This window comes from Branchiostoma belcheri, unplaced genomic scaffold, assembly GCF_001625305.1.
Source record: "Branchiostoma belcheri isolate BF01 breed outbred unplaced genomic scaffold, Haploidv18h27 scaffold110, whole genome shotgun sequence".
NCBI lineage: Eukaryota > Metazoa > Chordata > Leptocardii > Amphioxiformes > Branchiostomatidae > Branchiostoma > Branchiostoma belcheri.
In genome coordinates, this window is record NW_017802492.1 from 331,888 (window position 1) to 351,131 (window position 19,244).

At 44.7% G+C, this 19,244-nt stretch overlaps 1 protein-coding gene across 1 annotated transcript in view; it reads right to left on the reverse strand.

The window, feature by feature from the left end:
- LOC109487104 (CUB and sushi domain-containing protein 2-like) overlaps positions 1–19,244 on the reverse strand; it is a 64,381-nt gene that overhangs the window by 42,322 nt on the left and 2,815 nt on the right. The window contains exons 3-22 of the mRNA XM_019791077.1: positions 18,866–19,048; positions 17,271–17,443; positions 15,086–15,251; positions 14,260–14,454; positions 13,382–13,564; positions 12,128–12,310; positions 11,553–11,725; positions 11,025–11,184; positions 10,073–10,267; positions 9,332–9,504; positions 8,795–8,954; positions 8,270–8,464; positions 7,588–7,763; positions 6,992–7,151; positions 6,026–6,220; positions 5,243–5,415; positions 4,519–4,678; positions 3,284–3,478; positions 2,698–2,870; positions 1,029–1,188 (exon numbers count right to left, since the gene is read on the reverse strand). Of these exons, the coding sequence (XP_019646636.1) occupies positions 1,029–1,188; positions 2,698–2,870; positions 3,284–3,478; positions 4,519–4,678; positions 5,243–5,415; positions 6,026–6,220; positions 6,992–7,151; positions 7,588–7,763; positions 8,270–8,464; positions 8,795–8,954; positions 9,332–9,504; positions 10,073–10,267; positions 11,025–11,184; positions 11,553–11,725; positions 12,128–12,310; positions 13,382–13,564; positions 14,260–14,454; positions 15,086–15,251; positions 17,271–17,443; positions 18,866–19,048 (3,531 nt within the window). The remainder of the gene's footprint in view (positions 1–1,028; positions 1,189–2,697; positions 2,871–3,283; positions 3,479–4,518; positions 4,679–5,242; positions 5,416–6,025; positions 6,221–6,991; positions 7,152–7,587; positions 7,764–8,269; positions 8,465–8,794; positions 8,955–9,331; positions 9,505–10,072; positions 10,268–11,024; positions 11,185–11,552; positions 11,726–12,127; positions 12,311–13,381; positions 13,565–14,259; positions 14,455–15,085; positions 15,252–17,270; positions 17,444–18,865; positions 19,049–19,244) is intronic.

Below are 19,244 nucleotides of genomic sequence, written 5' to 3' on the forward strand. Positions count from 1 at the left end.
CCCTAACAGCCAGTTTTTTCAAGTTAATAGAAATAGAAATAACTCTCCAGCTGGAAAATGCCAGCATTTATCCACACATACCAAGAAAAAGGCTTTTTCAGTTGGTTTGGCTGCACTCACTCAAAGGGGTCTCAGACTGGGCCCTCTGGGCATGCGCCATTTGGTGGCCTTTGCCCCTGTCAATCATAGACGAATATGCCCCCCCCCCGATAACTAGCCGAACTCCCCCAAACATGGTTAGGAGTAGGTCGAGGGCAAGGTCGGCTGGTGCAAGGCCGTTAACGAGAGGTTCAGCCTTGTTTGGTTTGTGGTTGGCTGGTGTTCGGGTGTAGGTCGAGCTTAGATTCGAGGCGTGGTCTAAATCTGGTCATCCTGTTCCCGAACTTCAGCCAACCTTGTTCTGGGGACGGTTCTGAATGTGTGACAGGGATTTAACTAAGAGCTTACAATCTGCCACAGTTTTCTTTTCCCTGTTGTCAAAATTATAAAACTAAACATCCATATCCACAGACTGTGTGATGTGGACGATGCTAAACTGCAAAACGAGAAGATTCGGACCAGAGTGACTGATATGGATAATTACTGAAGAAATTTTAAAGTAGCTAGACACAATCAGTCAACAATTCAAGCGTCACAAACCGTGCATTCTGTGTATTCTGTATCTCGTACAAGGCCTCTACCAGGCTTTGGGAAGCGACTGGAAATAGTAGGAATGGGCCAAACAGATAATATGACCCTGCAGTTGTTCCGCGCAAAGAGAACAATCAACGTGAACCAACTCCTCTTGCATATCATCCAGGGCTCTCCCCAAGCAATGGAGCAAGGGTGCTCCCCCTCTCCCCGAAATCCTAGAGCACCTCCCAAAATGTTCAAAATGTATTTTCATGAAAATTCACTGATTTTTCATCAACTGATTAGGGAGAACCTCTCCTCTAAGAATTTCTGGGGAGACCCCTGTCATCTGTCTATTTGGCCAATTCCTACTCTTTCCAGCCGCTTCCCGGAGCCTGGTTGTGGCTATCCCGTACCTTGGTAATCTATGTGGAAGCCTTGATAGTTGGAGGATGAGTCTGAGTGGAACTTGAAGTACAGCTGGTAAGACGTACTCTTGAGGATGTCTCCTGCCGACAGGACCGAACCGCTGTAGCGACCAATCAGCGTTCCGCTAGAGTCCAGGCCATTCCGAACCTAACAGAACGATCAATCAATCAATCAATCAATCAATGGTAAGACGTGCTCTTGGCGACATCCCCTGGCGACAGATTCTTTCCGCTGTATGGACCAATCAGCGTTCCGCTAGAGTCCAATCAATCAATCAATCAACCAATCAATCATCTGCAGGCATCGGGGGCTGATGATGTAGACACGTTGTAAGCAATATAATAGAAAAAAGGTTCCGTTCCACTTCATGTGGAGCATAGGGGTGGTGCCCTCTCCACTTCTGTAGCCCTTGGGCCACACAGTGGTGCAAGCACTACAACAGGGGGATAGCCCACTGATAGTCCAGATAGTATTTCTCATAGAAAGCAGTGAGTACCATTTTAAAGTCTTTGTTATGATCTTGCTGGGGTTTGAACTCACAAACTCCTGGTTACAAAGCGAACACTCTTCCCGATCGAGCTATTTCACCGGCTAAGAGAGCTCAGTAAGCAAAAGAGGGTGTAAGTAAAATGCAGAAATAAAGCAAAACCAACCAAACCGTAATGAACAGGTCTTCAAATAACAAAGAGACTCTTTTTACACAACCAAGTCTTTTATTCAACCGACATTTCGGTGACTGTCTGCCACCTTCCTCAGGGCAATTCTGACTGGTAAACATGTACTGGTAAACCAGTCAGAATTGCCCTGAGGAAGTGCAGACACTTGGTTGTGTAAAAAGAGTCTCTAAGTGTCTTACCAACCTGATGAAACTATTCGCAGGTCTTCGATGAAAAATACACACGCTCAGCCACTTTGAATGATAATGTGTCTTTCGAAAATTTTATGTTGTACAGAACTAGGTGTTGCAGTGTTGCAGTGGATGAGCACCTTAGGTTTCATGAGAATACAGCAATGGCCGCCCAAAAGGCAAACCAGGTACTAGGACTAATGCGGAGAACCTTCTCAAATCTGGATGAAATGTCCGTCCCAATTCTATACAAGTGCATGTTGAGGCCGCATTTAGAATAGGCTAATGTCGTTTGGGGACCGCACTTCAGTGGAGACCAAAAACTGCTGGAGAAAGTGCAACACAGGGCAACGAGAATGGCACCTAAGCTACAGGAGCTTCCGTATTGCTCTAGGCTGGAAGAGTTGAAGTTGCCATCGCTAAAGTACAGAAGGGAAAGAGGGGATATGATCCAAGTATACAAAATTATGATGGCACATGAGCGGATCAAACCTGAAAATTTCTTTCAAACCAGGCAGTGCGAGAAAACCAGAGGGCATAGTTTGAAGCTAAAGGTGTCGATTGCCAAAACAACACTGAGACACCAGTCCTTTGCAGTGAGGACTGTACAACCTTGGAACTCCTTACCTAGTACAGTTGTGAAGGCTGAAAGCGTTAACAGTTTTAAGACGAGACTGGATGACTGTGGGAGCAAGAGAAAATACCTTAGTAGAGTGAGGAGAGTGTGACTACAGGCTGATAGCCTTCTACACTGAGGGTTTCTCAAGGTATTCTCTCAAGGTAACTATGAATGCGGTGTAGCAGCAAACCTCCAAATAGTCGTCTGAGGCCTCGGTCCTGAATGACCTGACGGTGAGCTGGATGTACTCCCCCGCGCTCACAGTGACGGTGTAGTAACAGTTCTGGCTGTACCCGTAGTTGCTGGGGTAGTTTGGTGACAACACGGCGCCTCTTGGCCCTGTCCAATCCGCTCCACAGTCAGCTTGTGACGAAAAGGAGAGCAGTTTTAGTTAGTTTTCCGAATTTTGTTACTACACTCCACAAGTCAAATCTGTATCATCGGTGTAGTAGTTTCATTGGTGTAGTTAAAGTTTACAGGCTATCTAAATCCGCCATGTTGGATTACAGCGTGTGTCTGTTAAATATAAACATGCCAGAAATAGACCGATCCCCAAGTCCATCACAATTTGAGTTCAACCAATGAGAGAAGGGCAATTAGCGGTTCGACCAATGGGAGAGAGGCTGCATGTCCATCAAATATTTCCATTTCTATGTTTTGACGGAGGTGGGCGGAGCTTCAGGATCGGTCTATTTACCCGCCAACACCTGGTTGAGAAAATTCATATGGTAATTATTATGACGTCAAGGAATATGGTATGAGTTGAGCTGCAGTACCTGTGCAGGTAGGGGGCGCTGCGCTCCAGACCCTGTTGTTTCCAGTCAGACAGGTGATAGTGGCGGTACCGTGCATGGTGTAACCAGGGTTACAGGTGTAGGTGATGGTGTCGCCTGCAGACAAGCCTGTCACAACTCTGCTGGAGTATCTGGGTGTTCCCGGGTCGTCACAGTCCCTCAGTGTGATATCAAAAGCTGTTTCGGTAATAACACAAGATAAGGAGACCTACAATGTACTACTATCTTTGTGTTGACCTGGTGAAATGAACATTCTCCCATAAATAAAGAATGGTTCAAACAAACAAACAATCAAAAAAACTTTTAAAAGTCTACATTATATAGCTGTAGAGTCTTAGCTTTGTTCCAACAGAAGGAAGTAACTCGCCATAACGTTTCGGTCGATCTCGTTAATATGGCTTAGGCCACACCAAGTAAATTTTATGGATGACGTCCGCGCGCGCATTGATTTTGGCCTGTTCCTAGAAAAAAACAAGAAATTCCGCTTCCTGTAACTATGACCAAAGAGTGAAGACAATGCCGTAATTTTATGGTTTGTTTCTGCAGGCCTGCAAAAATGTGATGAAAGAAACAGGACAGGACAACAACTGCTGTTCCACCTGATTTATTGCTGTTTTGATGATGAATAAAAGAAGTTCTTGCTTGTTACACTGTGTCACCTCATTCAATTTGTGTCCTAACATTTGTCGTCTCTTAGTATATTTCTAATCTAGGCATCTTGTTTTTTAGGGCCTTTCTTGTTTTTTTTCGCCCTCTCGCATTAGATGTAGGGTCTCCAAATGACGTCATCCATAAAATTTACTTGGTGTGGCCTTATATGGTCGATCTGGTGAGTTCCTTTCTCAAGATGTTGTGTAGGAACAAAGTTAAAACTCTACCATTATTGATTCTACCAACACGGATGAGCGTTTATTCGAATTTCCATATTCTATATCTGAGAAGTTATTTTTTATATTCCAACTTTCCATGAATAGACATGGTGACGGCACACTCAAGTTATATCAACTTATTTTATACCGCCACCAACATAGATGGCAAATACAGGACAGGACAATACTCATTTGCATTCCAGTAAATGACGAAAGTCGTGTCAAGTGTCTTTCCCAAGGGCACGAGATTGGTGCCATGGCAGGATTCGAACCCGGGACCTTTTGGTTCCGAGTCGAGCACAAGTGCCGTTACGCCCCGTGGCCCCACAGACAACAGACAAAAGTTACCTGCGTAGTCGATGTGAAACCCTGAGTACGCTGACGAAGAGTCAGCCCAGAACTTGAACCACAGATGATGAGACGTGCTCTCCAGGACCTGGCCGTTGGACAGTTGGGATCCACTGTACTGGCCAATCAGCGTCGAGGTTGAATCCATGCCGTCACGAATCTAGAAAATCCCGGTAAGTGACAATACATTTTAGGTTACCATACAGTTTATAGCGTTGAGGCGAGCTAGCAGTTAGGCCACACCGACTTAATTTTATGGATGACATCCTCTGAAGACCACCAAACAAGTGCGCGCGGGCGAAAAAAAATTCCGGCCAAAAATAAAAATGCTACTAAACCACAGGAATACAAAGCTGGTATTGTGAAGTTCCAGTAGTACATAGAGACGTATACAACAAGACGGCACATGCTGGCTTTTTGCGGAATTTATGAATCGGCACAGTACGTATGTACTGAGATCTTACGCCGTGGGGCTTCGGCAGCCTGGGTGCCGTCCTCCAGAGTTTCCACCGGCTCCGTACTGTCGCTAGCTACCATGGACTACCCAGGCCTAGAGCCAGGCCAGAGCCCCGGAGGATGTAATCTTTTTTTCTTTTTGGAGAACAGTCGAAACTCAATGCGCGCGGGTGTCATCCATAAAATCAAGTCAAAATCAAAAAAAAGATGTGCACGCTAAGCCTTTAGTAGTTATTTAATGCTTTGAGTCTTCGAGTAACATGCGTACCTGTAAGTAATCATCGCTGGCTTCAGTTCTAAAGTCCCTGACAGTCAGTCTGATCCCCTGTCCAGGTTGGACACTGATAGTGTAGATACAGTTACGGTTATAGCCGTACGTACTGGGGTAGTTCGGAGACAGTACGGCTCCAGTTGGTGCAGTCCAGTCTGCACCGCATTCAGCTACCAACAAACAGTGAAAAGAGTAAATCTTATCATTCTGTTACATATGAATATATTCAATGACTTGCTAAGAGCAAGGACGCCAAATATTCCCAAATCGGTTTCATCACAGGATAATTGATAGATTTCATGTGTAATCATTTTAACCTGCGATTACTTAAAGAGAGGCATAAAAGAGGCCATTTACATCAGGGCACTCCAACCATCACTCAACCGAGACGGGGGGCGATATCGACTTCAGACAACCTTTGACCCTTTGCTGACGTCACACGTTGGAAAAATCACGTCTCCACAGCATTTGGGTCAGATAGCTGAGGAAGACTGAGTGATTCAGTCAAATTTATGAGTTGGAGAACAGTTTAAATTTTTCATAATGTAATTTACCAACTCAGATGAACTTTCATGCAGACATTTGAACCTGTATCATCAGAAAGCCCATCCTCACTGGAGTAGCTAAAGCGTTTTCGTCACAACTATGCTAGGGTCCCAATTGAGCTGCAGTACCTGTTAACACTGCACCCTGATATCTCATAATATTGCAATACAAATTTTGTTGCTTCTTTACATATTATGACTTTGGAATACACAAGTGTGTTTTGGAGTCTCTTACCTACGCAAGTGGGGTTTGGGTCCGACCAGACCCTACTGTTGCCGGTGAGGCAGGTGGTAGTGGCGGTACCGTGCATGGTGTAACCAGGGTTACAGGTGTAGGTGATGGTGTCGCCTGCAGAAAAGCCTGTCACAACTCTGCTGGAGTAGCTGGGGGTGCCCGGGTCGTCACAGTCCCTCAGTGTGATATCAAATGCTGTTCGGGTAATATAAAAGAAAAGTAAAGAAGTCATTGGCCGACAATTTCAGTTGTGTTCTCATTAGATTGTACGTTTACCATCTAATGAGAACATGACACACATTTGAGTTGCCGGCAAAACATTGCATCACACTGGATTTGTTACTCTGGTATATTACTATTAGAACACAATTATTATACTCTATAATTAATAACAACAAAAATATGATATGGATAAAGGGGTCCGTCTCTAGATAGGATGCACCACGTCATATTGCCGCTTGGTCCCCAAATAAGGTATCTAATAATAAAACAGTTGCAGAAGTCTTGATGAAGATTGCGTTGTATAACTTCGTAACGTCACATTGCTGTTGTGTACTGAATGAAAATGAAACTAGAGAGGCTGACATTTGCTTGGGAGCAAATGCAGCATATTTCAGTCCATCCCCCTCCCATACAAAAGTGGACTATTCTGTAGACACATGTTCAAGGTACCCTTATACCGAATTTCAGATCATTTGGTTGTAAAACCAGGGCTCAGGATCCAAAAATCCATTTTTTGGCGAAAAATGCCCCCAAAAAACCTTCATAAAAATTTTTCAAAGGCATGTATCAAAAAAATAAAATAAAACGCCTGGGGGTATTGGCCCACTCTACCACCATGCCAAATTTCAAGTCATTTGGCTGAATGATGGCGGAGTTGAATCCCTTTGACTGTTTGGCAGGAGAAGGAGGAGAACACAATATATTTCATCCATACCATGGTATGGACTGAAATATAAAAAATACCCTCGTAGTCGATATGAAACCCTGTGTACGCGGACGATGTATCAGCCCAGAACTTCATCCACAGCTGATAGGATGTGCTCTCGATGACGTCACCAGCGTGAAGTTGGGATCCGCTGTACTGGCCAATCAGCGTCGCCGCTGAATGGCTACCGTCACGGATCTGGAAGGATTTGCAAAAGGGACAGGTATGGAATAAAGACCGTAACTTTAATTTTAATATATGTGATAAACAGTTACCCCATCACTTTTTTATAATGTTGTAAAATCAAATGAAGTATAGTAAAATGTAGTTGCTGAAGAAAACATTTGGGTCTAGGTTACAATAGACATGCGATACTCTGTTTTGTTTCATAGAGAATATCCTGGTATTCAAGAGATTTCAGTAAAAGTTAGACACACAGGAAATAAGATATGCCAAAAAAACAGTTGCTTGAGTAACTGCTTTTTTGGCGTATTCAAGTGATATTTTGGCATGCGAAAGTGCGCATTCAAGTGACTGTTGATATTTTGATATACAAAAGTGGGCAACCTGACTTCATAAAGAAGCAATAGCCATCTGTACTCGGCTGATGCATCTCTATGAAACGTTTCCTCACCTGTAAGTAGTCATCGCCGCTACTTTCCGTGACGAAGTCCCTGACAGTCAGTCTGATCCCCTGTCCAGGTTGGACACTGATAGTGTAGATACAGTTGCGGTTATAGCCGTACGTACTGGGGTAGTTCGGAGACAGTATGGCTCCCGTTGGCGCGGTCCAGTCTACACCACACTCAGCTGGCAAGAGAAAGTATCAATAGTGCATTTAACAGCCTCCAGTTTAATTCAGGACTTTAATTCTGGACTAATTCCCATATCTCAGCGACCTTACATCTAGATTGGCTAATATGGTAAACAATAGGTAAAAATGATGTAAGAAATACGTAGCAGCCATCGAGGACCCTTGGGAATTAACCCAATCCTGCAAATCTCCAAAATTCTGGAACTGCAGACAGAATTTTACAGAATTGGGTTAATCCCCAAGGGGTCCTCGATGGCTGCTACGCATACATATTTCTTACATTAGTTTTACTTATAGTTTACACTATTAGCCCATCTAGATGTAAGGTTGCTGAGATGTGGAATTAGTCCCGAATTAAACGGGAAGTTCGGAATTAAACTGGAGGCTGTTATTTTCGAAAGAAACGCCCTGTGAATGAAATGGATGGGTATAAGAGTGTCAAAGGAACATAAAGGACTTTGGGAATATGCAACAGAATGTTTGGTGACCAGTATAGTAGTACCTGTGCAGGTAGGGGGCGCGGCACTCCAGACCCTACTGTTGCCGGTGAGACAGGTGATAGTGGCGGTACCGTGCATGGTGTAACCAGGGTTACAGGTGTAGGTGATGGTGTCGCCTGCAGACAAGCCTGTCACTACTCTGCTGGAGTAGCTGGGGGTGCCCGGGTCGTCACAGTCCCTCAGTGTGATATCAAAAGCTGTTCAGGCAATAAAAAAGTTCATCAGCAGACAATCTCACTGGTGTTCTCATTAAATGTTACCTTTACCAGGCACACATTTTAGTTAGCAAAGCATTATACACCACATTCGCTTTGTTACTCTGGCACATAAGAGCACAATTATTCTACTCTATTCATTAACCATAACAAAAATTCTGGCCCCCAAATAAGGTTTCTATAAGTAGTTGCAGAAGTCTTGATGAAGATTGTGTCGCATAACGTGTCATGTTGCATTGACGGGGGCATTGACTCTTTATTGCACTATGTATGTTTTTTTTAGAATATTGCAACGTCTATAGTGAAACATACCCTCGTAGTCGATGTGAAACCCTGTGTACGTGGACGTCGAATCCGCCCAGAACTTCAGCCACAGCTGGTAGGACGTGCTCTCGATGACGTCACCTGTGTGTAACTGTGTTCCGCTGTACTGGCCGATATACGTCGCCGTGGAATGGCTGCCGTCACGGATCTGGACAGATTTAACGGGGAAATAGAAAAGGTAACATTTGCAAAGCAAATGCATAATGTTTACATTCGCATATGGTCTGCTCTGTTAATTATCACTCAAACAGATTCATATGCATATGGTGACAGGAGTCTAAATCCCTCCTGCTATAAAATTGCAACATAATGAACCCCCCCCCCCAACACTAGTTACCATGGTGAAATATGCCTGTTTTAGGTCATATTGACTTTATTTGTTTGGAGAAGAAGAAGAGACAGAGCCAAAACAATAAAAAGGGGACGTAACTTCAACAGGAAAGAAACTCGGCGTTATTTCTGTAAATGAGGATACTAATGAAGATTCTACTTTGCAGTTTTGTCTCTCTCGAGTTATCGAGTTACCTGTAGGTAGTCATCGCTGCTTTCTGTGACGAAGTCCCTGACAGTCAGTCTGATGCCCTGTCCAGGTTGGACACTGATAGTGTAGATACAGTTGCGGTTATAGCCGTACGTACTGGGGTAGTTGGGAGACAGTATGGCACCTGTTGGCGCAGTCCAGTCTGAACCACACTCAGCTGTCAACAAAAAGTGTCAATAATTCTGAACAGGATATTTGCATTATGAAACAAATTTGAACTGCAATTTCTAACTCAAGACATTGGACTTTCCCACATTTTCGACTGTACAACTCCAGTCTTTGTCAAGGAATGAGCAATCCACCGCTTCCGTGGCGTCATCCAGATAACACACGTGACTCCGTAAACAGTGGATCGTAGGTTGCAGAAAGTCTGTGGCGCCCCCGTCTCTATTGAGGGATGGTTGTTATGCCCTGATGTAGATGACCTCACGTGTGTTACGTGTGATCATTTCTTGACAAAGACTTGAGTTGTGCAGTCGAAAATTTGGGTGAGTCCAATTTCTTGTGTTGGAAAGTGCAGTTCAAACTTGTTTCATAATGACACAGATGAACTTTCAAGATAGGATATTGGCATAGCTGATTATCAAGAAAGCGTAAAAGTGACTTTTCGTTTATTTTTACAAAAGAAACGCCATGTGAATGAATAGCGAAATGGATGGGTATAAGAATACCAAAGGACTTTGGGAATATGCAACAGATCTAGAATGTTTGGCGACCAGTAGTACCTGTGCAGGTAGGCGGTGCTGCGCTCCAGACCCTACTGTTGCCGGTGAGACAGGTGATAGTGGCGGTACCGTGCATGGTGTAACCAGGGTTACAGGTGTAGGTGATGGTGTCGCCTGCAGACAAGCCTTTCACAACTCTGCTGGAGTAGCTGGGGGTGCCCGGGTCGTCACAGTCCCTCAGTGTGATATCAAAAGCTGTTCGGGTAATATAAAATGAGAGACCATTGTCGGACAAACTCAGCGACTGATACATTTCACAGTAATATATTTCTCATACTACGAATCGCTTTTCATCACATTAGCTGAGCTCAGTAAGATTTCTCTCTAGTGGTCTTAATGAGGATTATCATATAACCAGAAGACGTCGACGAATCAGAAGGCTCCATTTCCCATTTGTTTTCAGGCCGTAACTTCAGAGGTGATCGGTTATTAGAATAAGCGACCATTTTTAGACCGTACCATTATACAGGGTACAGGGTACAAACAGTAGTGTTAAGACTTGTAGTATCTATCTATTAAAAACGTATTGTAGTTTATTGTGAATAATCTATTGTAAAGTACAACACAATTAAAAAGATACAAATGGAATTTAAACAGAATATGGCTAAACATAATTTTTGACACCTCTATTAAAACGTGGTACTGTTCCAATGTCATAATTGCTGAGATGATCTGTTTTCTGTCCTCACCATTTGGTTTCACGTAACATAGGATGTGAGAGGTTTTTGTCGGCAATGGAGGAATTTTAAAAAGGAATTTGTGTCAAATATCCGTGCCAGTGGGATAGGCTATATGACCTCTTAAACCACGTCGTTCGCTACGCTCACTCTGTGGTTTATTCGGTGGTGATCGCACCTGACCAGGGATTATCACACTTCGGGGCGGGGCATTGACTCTTTATTGCACTATGTATGTTTTTTTAGAATATTGCAACGTCTATAGTGAAACATACCCTCGTAGTCGATGTGAAACCCTGTGTAAGTGGACGTCGAATCCGCCCAGAACTTCAGCCACAGCTGGTAGGACGTGCTCTCGATGACGTCACCTGTGTGTAACTGTGTTCCACTGTACTGGCCGATATACGTCGCCGTGGAATGGCTGCCGTCACGGATCTGGACAGATTTAACGGGGAAAATAGAAAGGTGACATTTGCAAAGCAACTGCATAATATTTACACTCATATATGGTCTGCTATGTTAATTATTACTAGTAAGCACATTCATATGGTGACAGGAGTCTAAATCCCTCCTTCTATAAAATTGCAACATGATGTAACCCAACACTAGTTACCATGGTTCCAGACGTCTGGGTCAGATTTGGCCTTATTTGTTTGGAGGAGAAGAAGAAGAAACAGAGCAAAAACAATAAAAAAGGGGAGGTAACTTTAACAGGAAAGAAACTCGATGGTATTTCTGTAAATGAGGATACTAATGAAGATTCTACTTTGTAGTTTTGTCTCTCTCTCTAATTATCGAGTTACCTGTAAGTAGTCGTCCGAACTTTCCGTGACGAAGTCCCTGACAGTCAGTCTGATGCCCTGTCCAGGTTGGACACTGATAGTGTAGATACAGTTGCGGTTATAGCCGTACGTACTGGGGTAGTTCGGTGACAGCACGGCCCCTGTTGGCGTGGTCCAGTCTGCACCGCATTCGGCTGTCAATCATAAAGAGAGAAAAACATGATCAGCGACAAAACGTTTCCCTCGACATCATCTGATAGACGAGGAATAAGATTTGGGACACATTTTTTTTCAGAAAGACTCATCAACATGCGTTCAAGCGTCCTATCAAGGATGCATACTATTTTAAATCCTACATTTTCCCCATCATCGTTTGGAGTAATATAGCTAGCTGCCTACGAAGCCAAGCAGATCTTTTGGTGGGGGTAAGACAGTATCAAATTGGCCAGTCTGTAACCATTTCCCCACCAATGGTTACAGACTGGCCAATTTGATACTGTCTAACCCCCACCAAAAGATCTGCTTGGAGATTATACGAAGCTGCCGTGTTACGCTGAAGGGTGGTTATACCGATACAGACCGTATACATATTGTACCTCTGCATGTAGGGGGCGCTGCGCTCCAGACCCGGTTGTCCCCAGTCAGACAGGTGATGGTGGCGGTACCGTGCATGGTGTAACCAGGGTTACAGGTGTAGGTGATTTTGTCTCCCGGTCCGAAACCTTCCACAACACGAGAGGAGTGGCTGGGGGTGCCCGGGTCGTCACAGGGCGTTGATGCTGTTAGGAGAAACAACCGCTTGTTTTATTATTTTTTGGCCATTTTCTGACATCTGTACATTTGGGGTTCTGGAGACCTAGTATTACAACCAAATCTTCTGAAATTTGGTAAGGGTATGCTTTATATATCTACCAACAACAATTCATTATAATTTTTGATATATTCTTCCTTAAACTTGTATATTTGGGACTTTTTGACTGTTTTCAGCTCACAGTTTACAGTATAGTGGGGGATGAGTCATCAGAATGGCATGCAGAGCAGGAGCCAATAGGCATGCGGCTTTCCGCTATTCTTCTTGCTGATTGGCTGTTGGGATTTAATTCGGTTAACTGCATTAACACATGCACTAAGCCATACCATATTGACAGTATGAAGTGCATTCAAATGCTTTGGTAGGTATGTCAAACTTGTCGGCCTTTCGAGTTTGATATTGTCTTTTGCGGCCACCGAAATGTCGGCTTGATTAGTAGAGCCTAGTACCTTACCGATACAAGTTGGCGGTGCATCACTCCAGACCCTGTTGTTTCCAGTCAGACAGGTGATAGTGGCGGTACCGTGCATGGTGTAACCAGGGTCGCAGGTGTAGGTGACGGAGTCTCCGGCCGAGAAACCTGTCGCGACACTGCTGGCGTGGTTGGGGGTACCCGGGTCGTCACAGGGCGCTGATGCTGTTAGGAGAAACAACCACAACATTGGTGATGTGACATTCCGCAAACAATTCATTATGATTTTTGGCATATTCTCCCTTAAACGTCTATAATTTGGGACTTTTTTTTACTTTTTTCAGCTCACAGTTTACAGTATAGTGGGGGATGAGTCATCAGAATGGCATGCAGAGCAGGAGCCAATAGGCAGGCAGCTTTCCGCTACTTCTTCTTGGTGATTGGCTGTTGGGATTTAATTCGGTTAACTGCATTAACACATGCACTAAGCCATACCATATTGACAGTATGAAGTGCATTCAAATGCTTTGGTAGGTATGTCAAACTTGTCGGCCTTTCGAGTTTGATACTGTCTTTTGCGACCACCGAAATGTCGGCTTGATTAGTAGAGCCTATCTAGTACCTTACCGATACAAGTTGGCGGTGCATCGCTCCAGACCCTGTTGTCCCCAGTCAGACAGGTGATAGTGGCGGTACCGTGCATGGTGTAACCAGGGTCGCAGGTGTAGGTGACGGAGTCTCCGGCCGCGAAACCTGTCGCGACACTGCTGGCGTGGCTGGGGGTACCCGGGTCGTCACAGGGCGCTGATGCTGTTAGGAGAGACAACCACAACTCTAGCTTGTAGCCAATATGATATTCCGTAATCTAGAATTTATTACTACAAAAGTATCATTTGCAAAGCAAATGCATAATGTTTACCTTCGCATACGGTCTGCTCTGTTAATTCTTACTCAAACACATTGACATATCTAATATATGGTGACAGGAGTCTAAATCCCTCCTACTATGAAATTGCAACATTATGTAGCCCAACACCAGTTACCATGGTGACAGACAAATCAGGCCATTGGCCAGGTCAGAGGTCACTGTTTGGAGAGGAAGAAGAAGAAGAAACTGAGCAAAAACAATATGTTTTCCTTATTTGAATTATGCTTAACCTTCTATATTGATTGCTTATTCTGTGTATTTTAAATTTTGATGTTGTATATGTGTTTTTGTATGGGGGAGGGCAACTTGTTTTGCCCTCCCTTTCACTTTGTGAAAAATAAACTTTCTATTGATAGCATGGAGAGTCGCCTTACCTTAATCGACAAAGTAAGTCTTAGCAAGTTGTAAATTCAAAATTATGTCATCCACTAGAGCTACCATGCCTCCTGAGTACTAACTAACAGCATCCATTGGTCACTCGTGTGGCCAACGGACACTGCCTGGCCAATTTGATACTGTATTTTGCGGCCACCGAAAGATCGCGATCGGCTTGGAGAGTAGTAGAGCCTAACCTTACCGACACAAGTTGGCGGAGCGTCGTTCCAGACCCTGTTGTCCCCGGGGAGGCACATGATGGCCTGCGGGCCGTGCAGCTCGTAGCCCGGGTCGCAGGTGTAGAAGATGAAGTCCCCCTCGTGCATGCCCGTCACGATCTGGGTGCCGTGGGCCAGCGTGCCGGGGTCGTCACACTCTCTGGTACTCAGGTCATAGTCTACACATTGTCATGGATTGAAATAGAGCACTTTTATCAGATAAAGAAAAAGAAAAATGCACCTCTCAGGTGTTACCAAAGTTTTGACAACAAAATCGAAAGGTATATGTGGTGTCGACGTCGACTCGTGACTTAGATGCTGTAACATGAAAACAATGTAATTACGTGTTCATCGAGTAGCAGCTACATGTACGAAGGACCATAGCTACAACTTTCCACGCGCACTGAAATAATTTCCTCGCAAAGATGTCGTTGTGGTCTTTCGTAAGACACCCATCATCAGGTCAGGACAGGCGAGCACAAACGTTGCATGCTTTCATGAAAGTTAATCTGTATTGGTAGTTAGATGTTTAAAGTTAAATCTTTCGATCCAACACAAAGAATGGTTATCACCTACAGCTTTCAACCAGTCACTCTGGTCTTCCTCAGTAGACTGACCCGGTGGGGCTTGTCACGTGTCTTCTTTGGCCTAGTGTTGACGTCAAACTTCAAAGAAGCCACTTGACAAGCCTCACCGGGCCATTCTACTGAGGAAGACTAGAGTGACTGGTCAAAAACTCTAGATGAGAACCATTCTTTTAGTATTGGATCGAAAGTTTTAACTTTGAACAAAAGCTGATTTTTGACTCACGTTCGTAGTCGATGATGAAGCCTGAATCTGAGGTAGACGAATCTGAGGTGAATCTCAGGTAGAGCTGTGTGGAGATGCTGTAGTACTGCCGGGAATCGGCATCAGCCGGCAGGCTCCCGGAGTAGCTGCGCACAGCTCCAGAAGACGAGTCGGCACCATTGTACACCTGTGGAGTTCACAAGCACATTCAACGATAAAGTAATCAGCTAACTAATCATCTAGCAACCAATGCAACAATCATTATCATACCAGAGCTGTTTATAGCATGTTTGTAAATTTCGCCAGCTTCTTAGCTTTGATTCAGAGATTGTTGTTGAGTATATTGGATATACTTCTTAAAATCAGAAAATCGCTAAGAGTTTGTTGTGCGTGGATAAATTTGTATGATATTTGTCTTCGTCAGAAGGACTATGAAATTGTCTCGCCGCATTGTGGGTGACTGCGGATTTAGCAAAATAACTCTTGAAGGCATTATTCGACGTCCATGATTTTTGGCAGGCAGATTACCGTTGTGGAGGCCAATGCCAAGTACAAGTTTGGGCTTCGTGGGGGTCCGTACGTCACTGCAGTGGACTATTTGTGGCTTGTTAGCAAAATAACTCGAGTATATTTAAACAGTTGTTCATGATTTTTGGTAGACAACTTACCATCGTAGAGGCCAAGGTCAAGTTCTAAAATGGGTCTCGTGGGGGGTCCCTATGTCGCTGCAGTGAACCTTTTGTGTTAGATATATAATGAACTACCCCCACCAAGCTCTGCATTGATTCACATGGGGGACAGCTGTCCCCGGCCGCATCTGGTATCAATTGCTTACAATTGAGGGGCTGTCCTATGAATACTGGGGCGGGGGAGGACAAAGGTGGACATGCGTCAGGCAGGTCATTCCCTAAATTGTAAGGCCAGACCAAGTAATTTTTATGGATGATGTCCACTGGAGACCTTAAATTTATTGAAAAAAGCGCGATAAAATGCATGAAGGCCAAAAAAACCTGATTAACATGCACAGATTTGGAACATACTAACTGTGGAAATACAAAGGTTATGATGCAAATTGAATAAAAGAACATAGTGTAACAACAAACGAAAACAGCAATAAATCTCCCCTTGTTCTGATTCTTTCCTTTCATCACATCTTCTCATTACACTGTCGTAGAATAAAAAAAGGAAAAAAGGAGTACAGAGATTCTTTTGTACTCTAGACCAAATTGATTTCTAGTATTAAAAAACGTTCCGTTATCTAGAACAATGTCCCTCTGACGAAGACATGATCTGAGATCTCCGACCTCTAGTTGGTATGTAGATATGTGTCAGCAATATAAAGCACGGTAATGCCCCCTAGCGACTTTGTATGGTACTGTAGCCGTACTTTGATGATGTCATACCCGTCCTCGGTGCTGAAGCTGACCACCTGGATGTGGATGCCGACCCCCTGCGGCGCCGACACCGTCTAGGTACACGTTGTTCAATTATGCCCCCTAGCGACTTTTTACGGTACTGTAGCAGAACATTCGTTCTTCGTATCTTTGTTAGACCTTACCCCGAGGATGTCATACCCGTCCTCGGTGCTGAAGCTGACCACCTGGATGTGGAAGCCGGTCCCCGGCGGCGCCGACAGCGTGTAGGCACACGTGGTTCAATTATGCCCCCTAGTGACTTTCTACGATACTGCAGCAGAATCTTTGCTCTTTTTATACCTTACCCTGAGGATGTCATGCCCGTCCTCGGTGCTGAAGCTGACCACCTGGATGTGGATGCCGGTCCAATGCTGGGCCAACAGTGTGTAGGAACACGTTGTTCAATTATGCCCCCTAGCGACTTTCTACGATACTGTAGCAGAATCTTTGCTCTTGTTAGACCTTACCCTGAGGATGTCATGCCCGTCCTCGGTGCTGAAGCTGACCACCTGGATGTGGATGCCGGTCCAATGCTGGGCCAACAGTGTGTAGATACACGTGGTTCATTTATGCCCCCTAGCGACTTTTTACGGTACTGTAGCAGAATCTTTGCTCTTGTTAGACCTTACACTGAGGATGTCATGCCCGTCCTCGGTGCTGAAGCTGACCACCTGGAGGTGGATGCCGGTCCAATGCTGGGCCAACAGTGTGTAGATACACGTGGTTCATTTATGCCCCCTAGCGACTTTTTACGGTACTGTAGCAGAATCTTTGCTCTTGTTAGACCTTACCCTGAGGATGTCATGCCCGTCCTCGGTGCTGAAGCTGACAACCTGGATGTGGATGCCGGTCCCCGGCGGCGCCGACACCGTGTACGTACACGTTGTATCCCCGGGGTAGTTCCCGGGATGTCCGGGGGAGTAGAGCTTACCGCGCGGGGCGGTGAAGGTTTCGCCGCACTCATCTGGAAAATCGCCACAGGTGATACGGAACACATTTTCAATGGAAAAAAACAACAACAACAAACAAACAAACAAATTAAACAGAAACAAGAAGCCATAGGTAACAATCCTCCGTGAAGTTTTATATATTTCAACAAAAACAACATCACAAGGGTCAACGCCAGACCTACTGTGCAGACATTATAATTAGGCAACGGTTAATACAATGATGGCGCGTCACAAGCATAAAACATAAAAAGACCTAAATCCATTACTGCTCCCAGGGCGTGTAAAGATACTGTGCTTCAAGTTTGAAGTTCATTTTGATTACACACACACAATCATTGCATTCACATAAAGATCGGACTATCATGGTCGTGTCACTATTAACGAAGACACCGTCTTACCGTGCCTGTTACTTATTAAGCGCAACTGGAACAAGCCAAATTCCAGCAACAGTCGCGGCTAGCACCGCGAGTGTTACTTCCGCCGGTCAGATACCCGGGATATCTGCTTGGAGAACCTCTGCTACCAGACAACTGCCTAAACCTACGGCCTATTCCACAGGATTGTAAAAGTAGGGATGTTTCTAAAATATGCATTTACTCCAATATCAAAACAGCTACGGTAAAAATAAAAAGACGTGCATCATCCCGGACATAATGCAACACCACATGCGAAATTACACAGAAATGCGACGTACGGAAGAGTGCGTTTTGGCTGCGAACATCTTCCAAAAAACTTGCCATCTCTTAACCATGGGTAAAAACATCTGGAACCACTTATCAAAACCACCCCGTATCTGCATGAAGTTCCACCCCCCCCCACTGCTATTCCAAACAACGCGTTTTTCTGGACCATTCCAATTCGCCTCGTAATTGTAGGGGTGCGTCTGCAATATTACATTGACCGCGAAAGCAGCAACGGCAAAAATACACATTCGTGCATCAACACGGGCAAGCCCGCAGACGGCGTATAAAATTGCGTGCCGATTACACAAAGAGAACCCAGTGTTTTGACTGCGAACACGAAAAACCAGCCGTTCACAACACTCCTTCTCGGAGGTCCTGACCTCCGTCACGGAGTAATAACGAACTGATTGAAAAGAGTTTGGTCAAAACAGGACATAACAGGATCATACCCTCCCTGACGTCATTAATTTGATTAATGACCAGTAATAGTGACCAGTGGCGTTATTATACTAAACTGTCTAAAGATAGATAGATGCCGCCATGTTGGTGGGGCGAATGGGATCCAAGATGGCGACCGCTCATTCGGAATTATTACTTCACTCCCGTTGTTTTTGGATTGTCTGTATATGTCTTTCTATCTGTATGTGCTGTCACAGTCGTATCTACATATAGATTGATTGTTATCATAGTCGGTGTTTTGATTGCTGGCGTTGCCCAAACTATTTCTACTTCTGTATTTTTTCCTAAACTCACGGACGCATCTCGGCATAGGATCGCTCCATCCGCCGTTGTCCGCCGCGCCCTGACAAGTGATCTGGTCCACTCCGTCCAGCCGGTAGCCGGAGAGACAGGATATGCTGGCGGTGTCGCCCACGGCCAGGCCGCCGTTCAGGGTCACCGTGCCGTGGACCAGCACCGTAGGCGGGGTACACAGTCCTGCAGCAGGGGAGAACACAGCAATCAGGAAGTAGTTCTACTTTCGATCCTAATTAAAACGATGCAACTCACTCAGATTTACATTGGAGATTAGCCTCCTGTGCAGGCCCCGCGGCGGTGGAGAAGAGTTTTTAACGCGTTATTTCAATATAGCCGGCCATTCTACATAGCCGCCGAGAGAAGGTTCCTTTCCGAC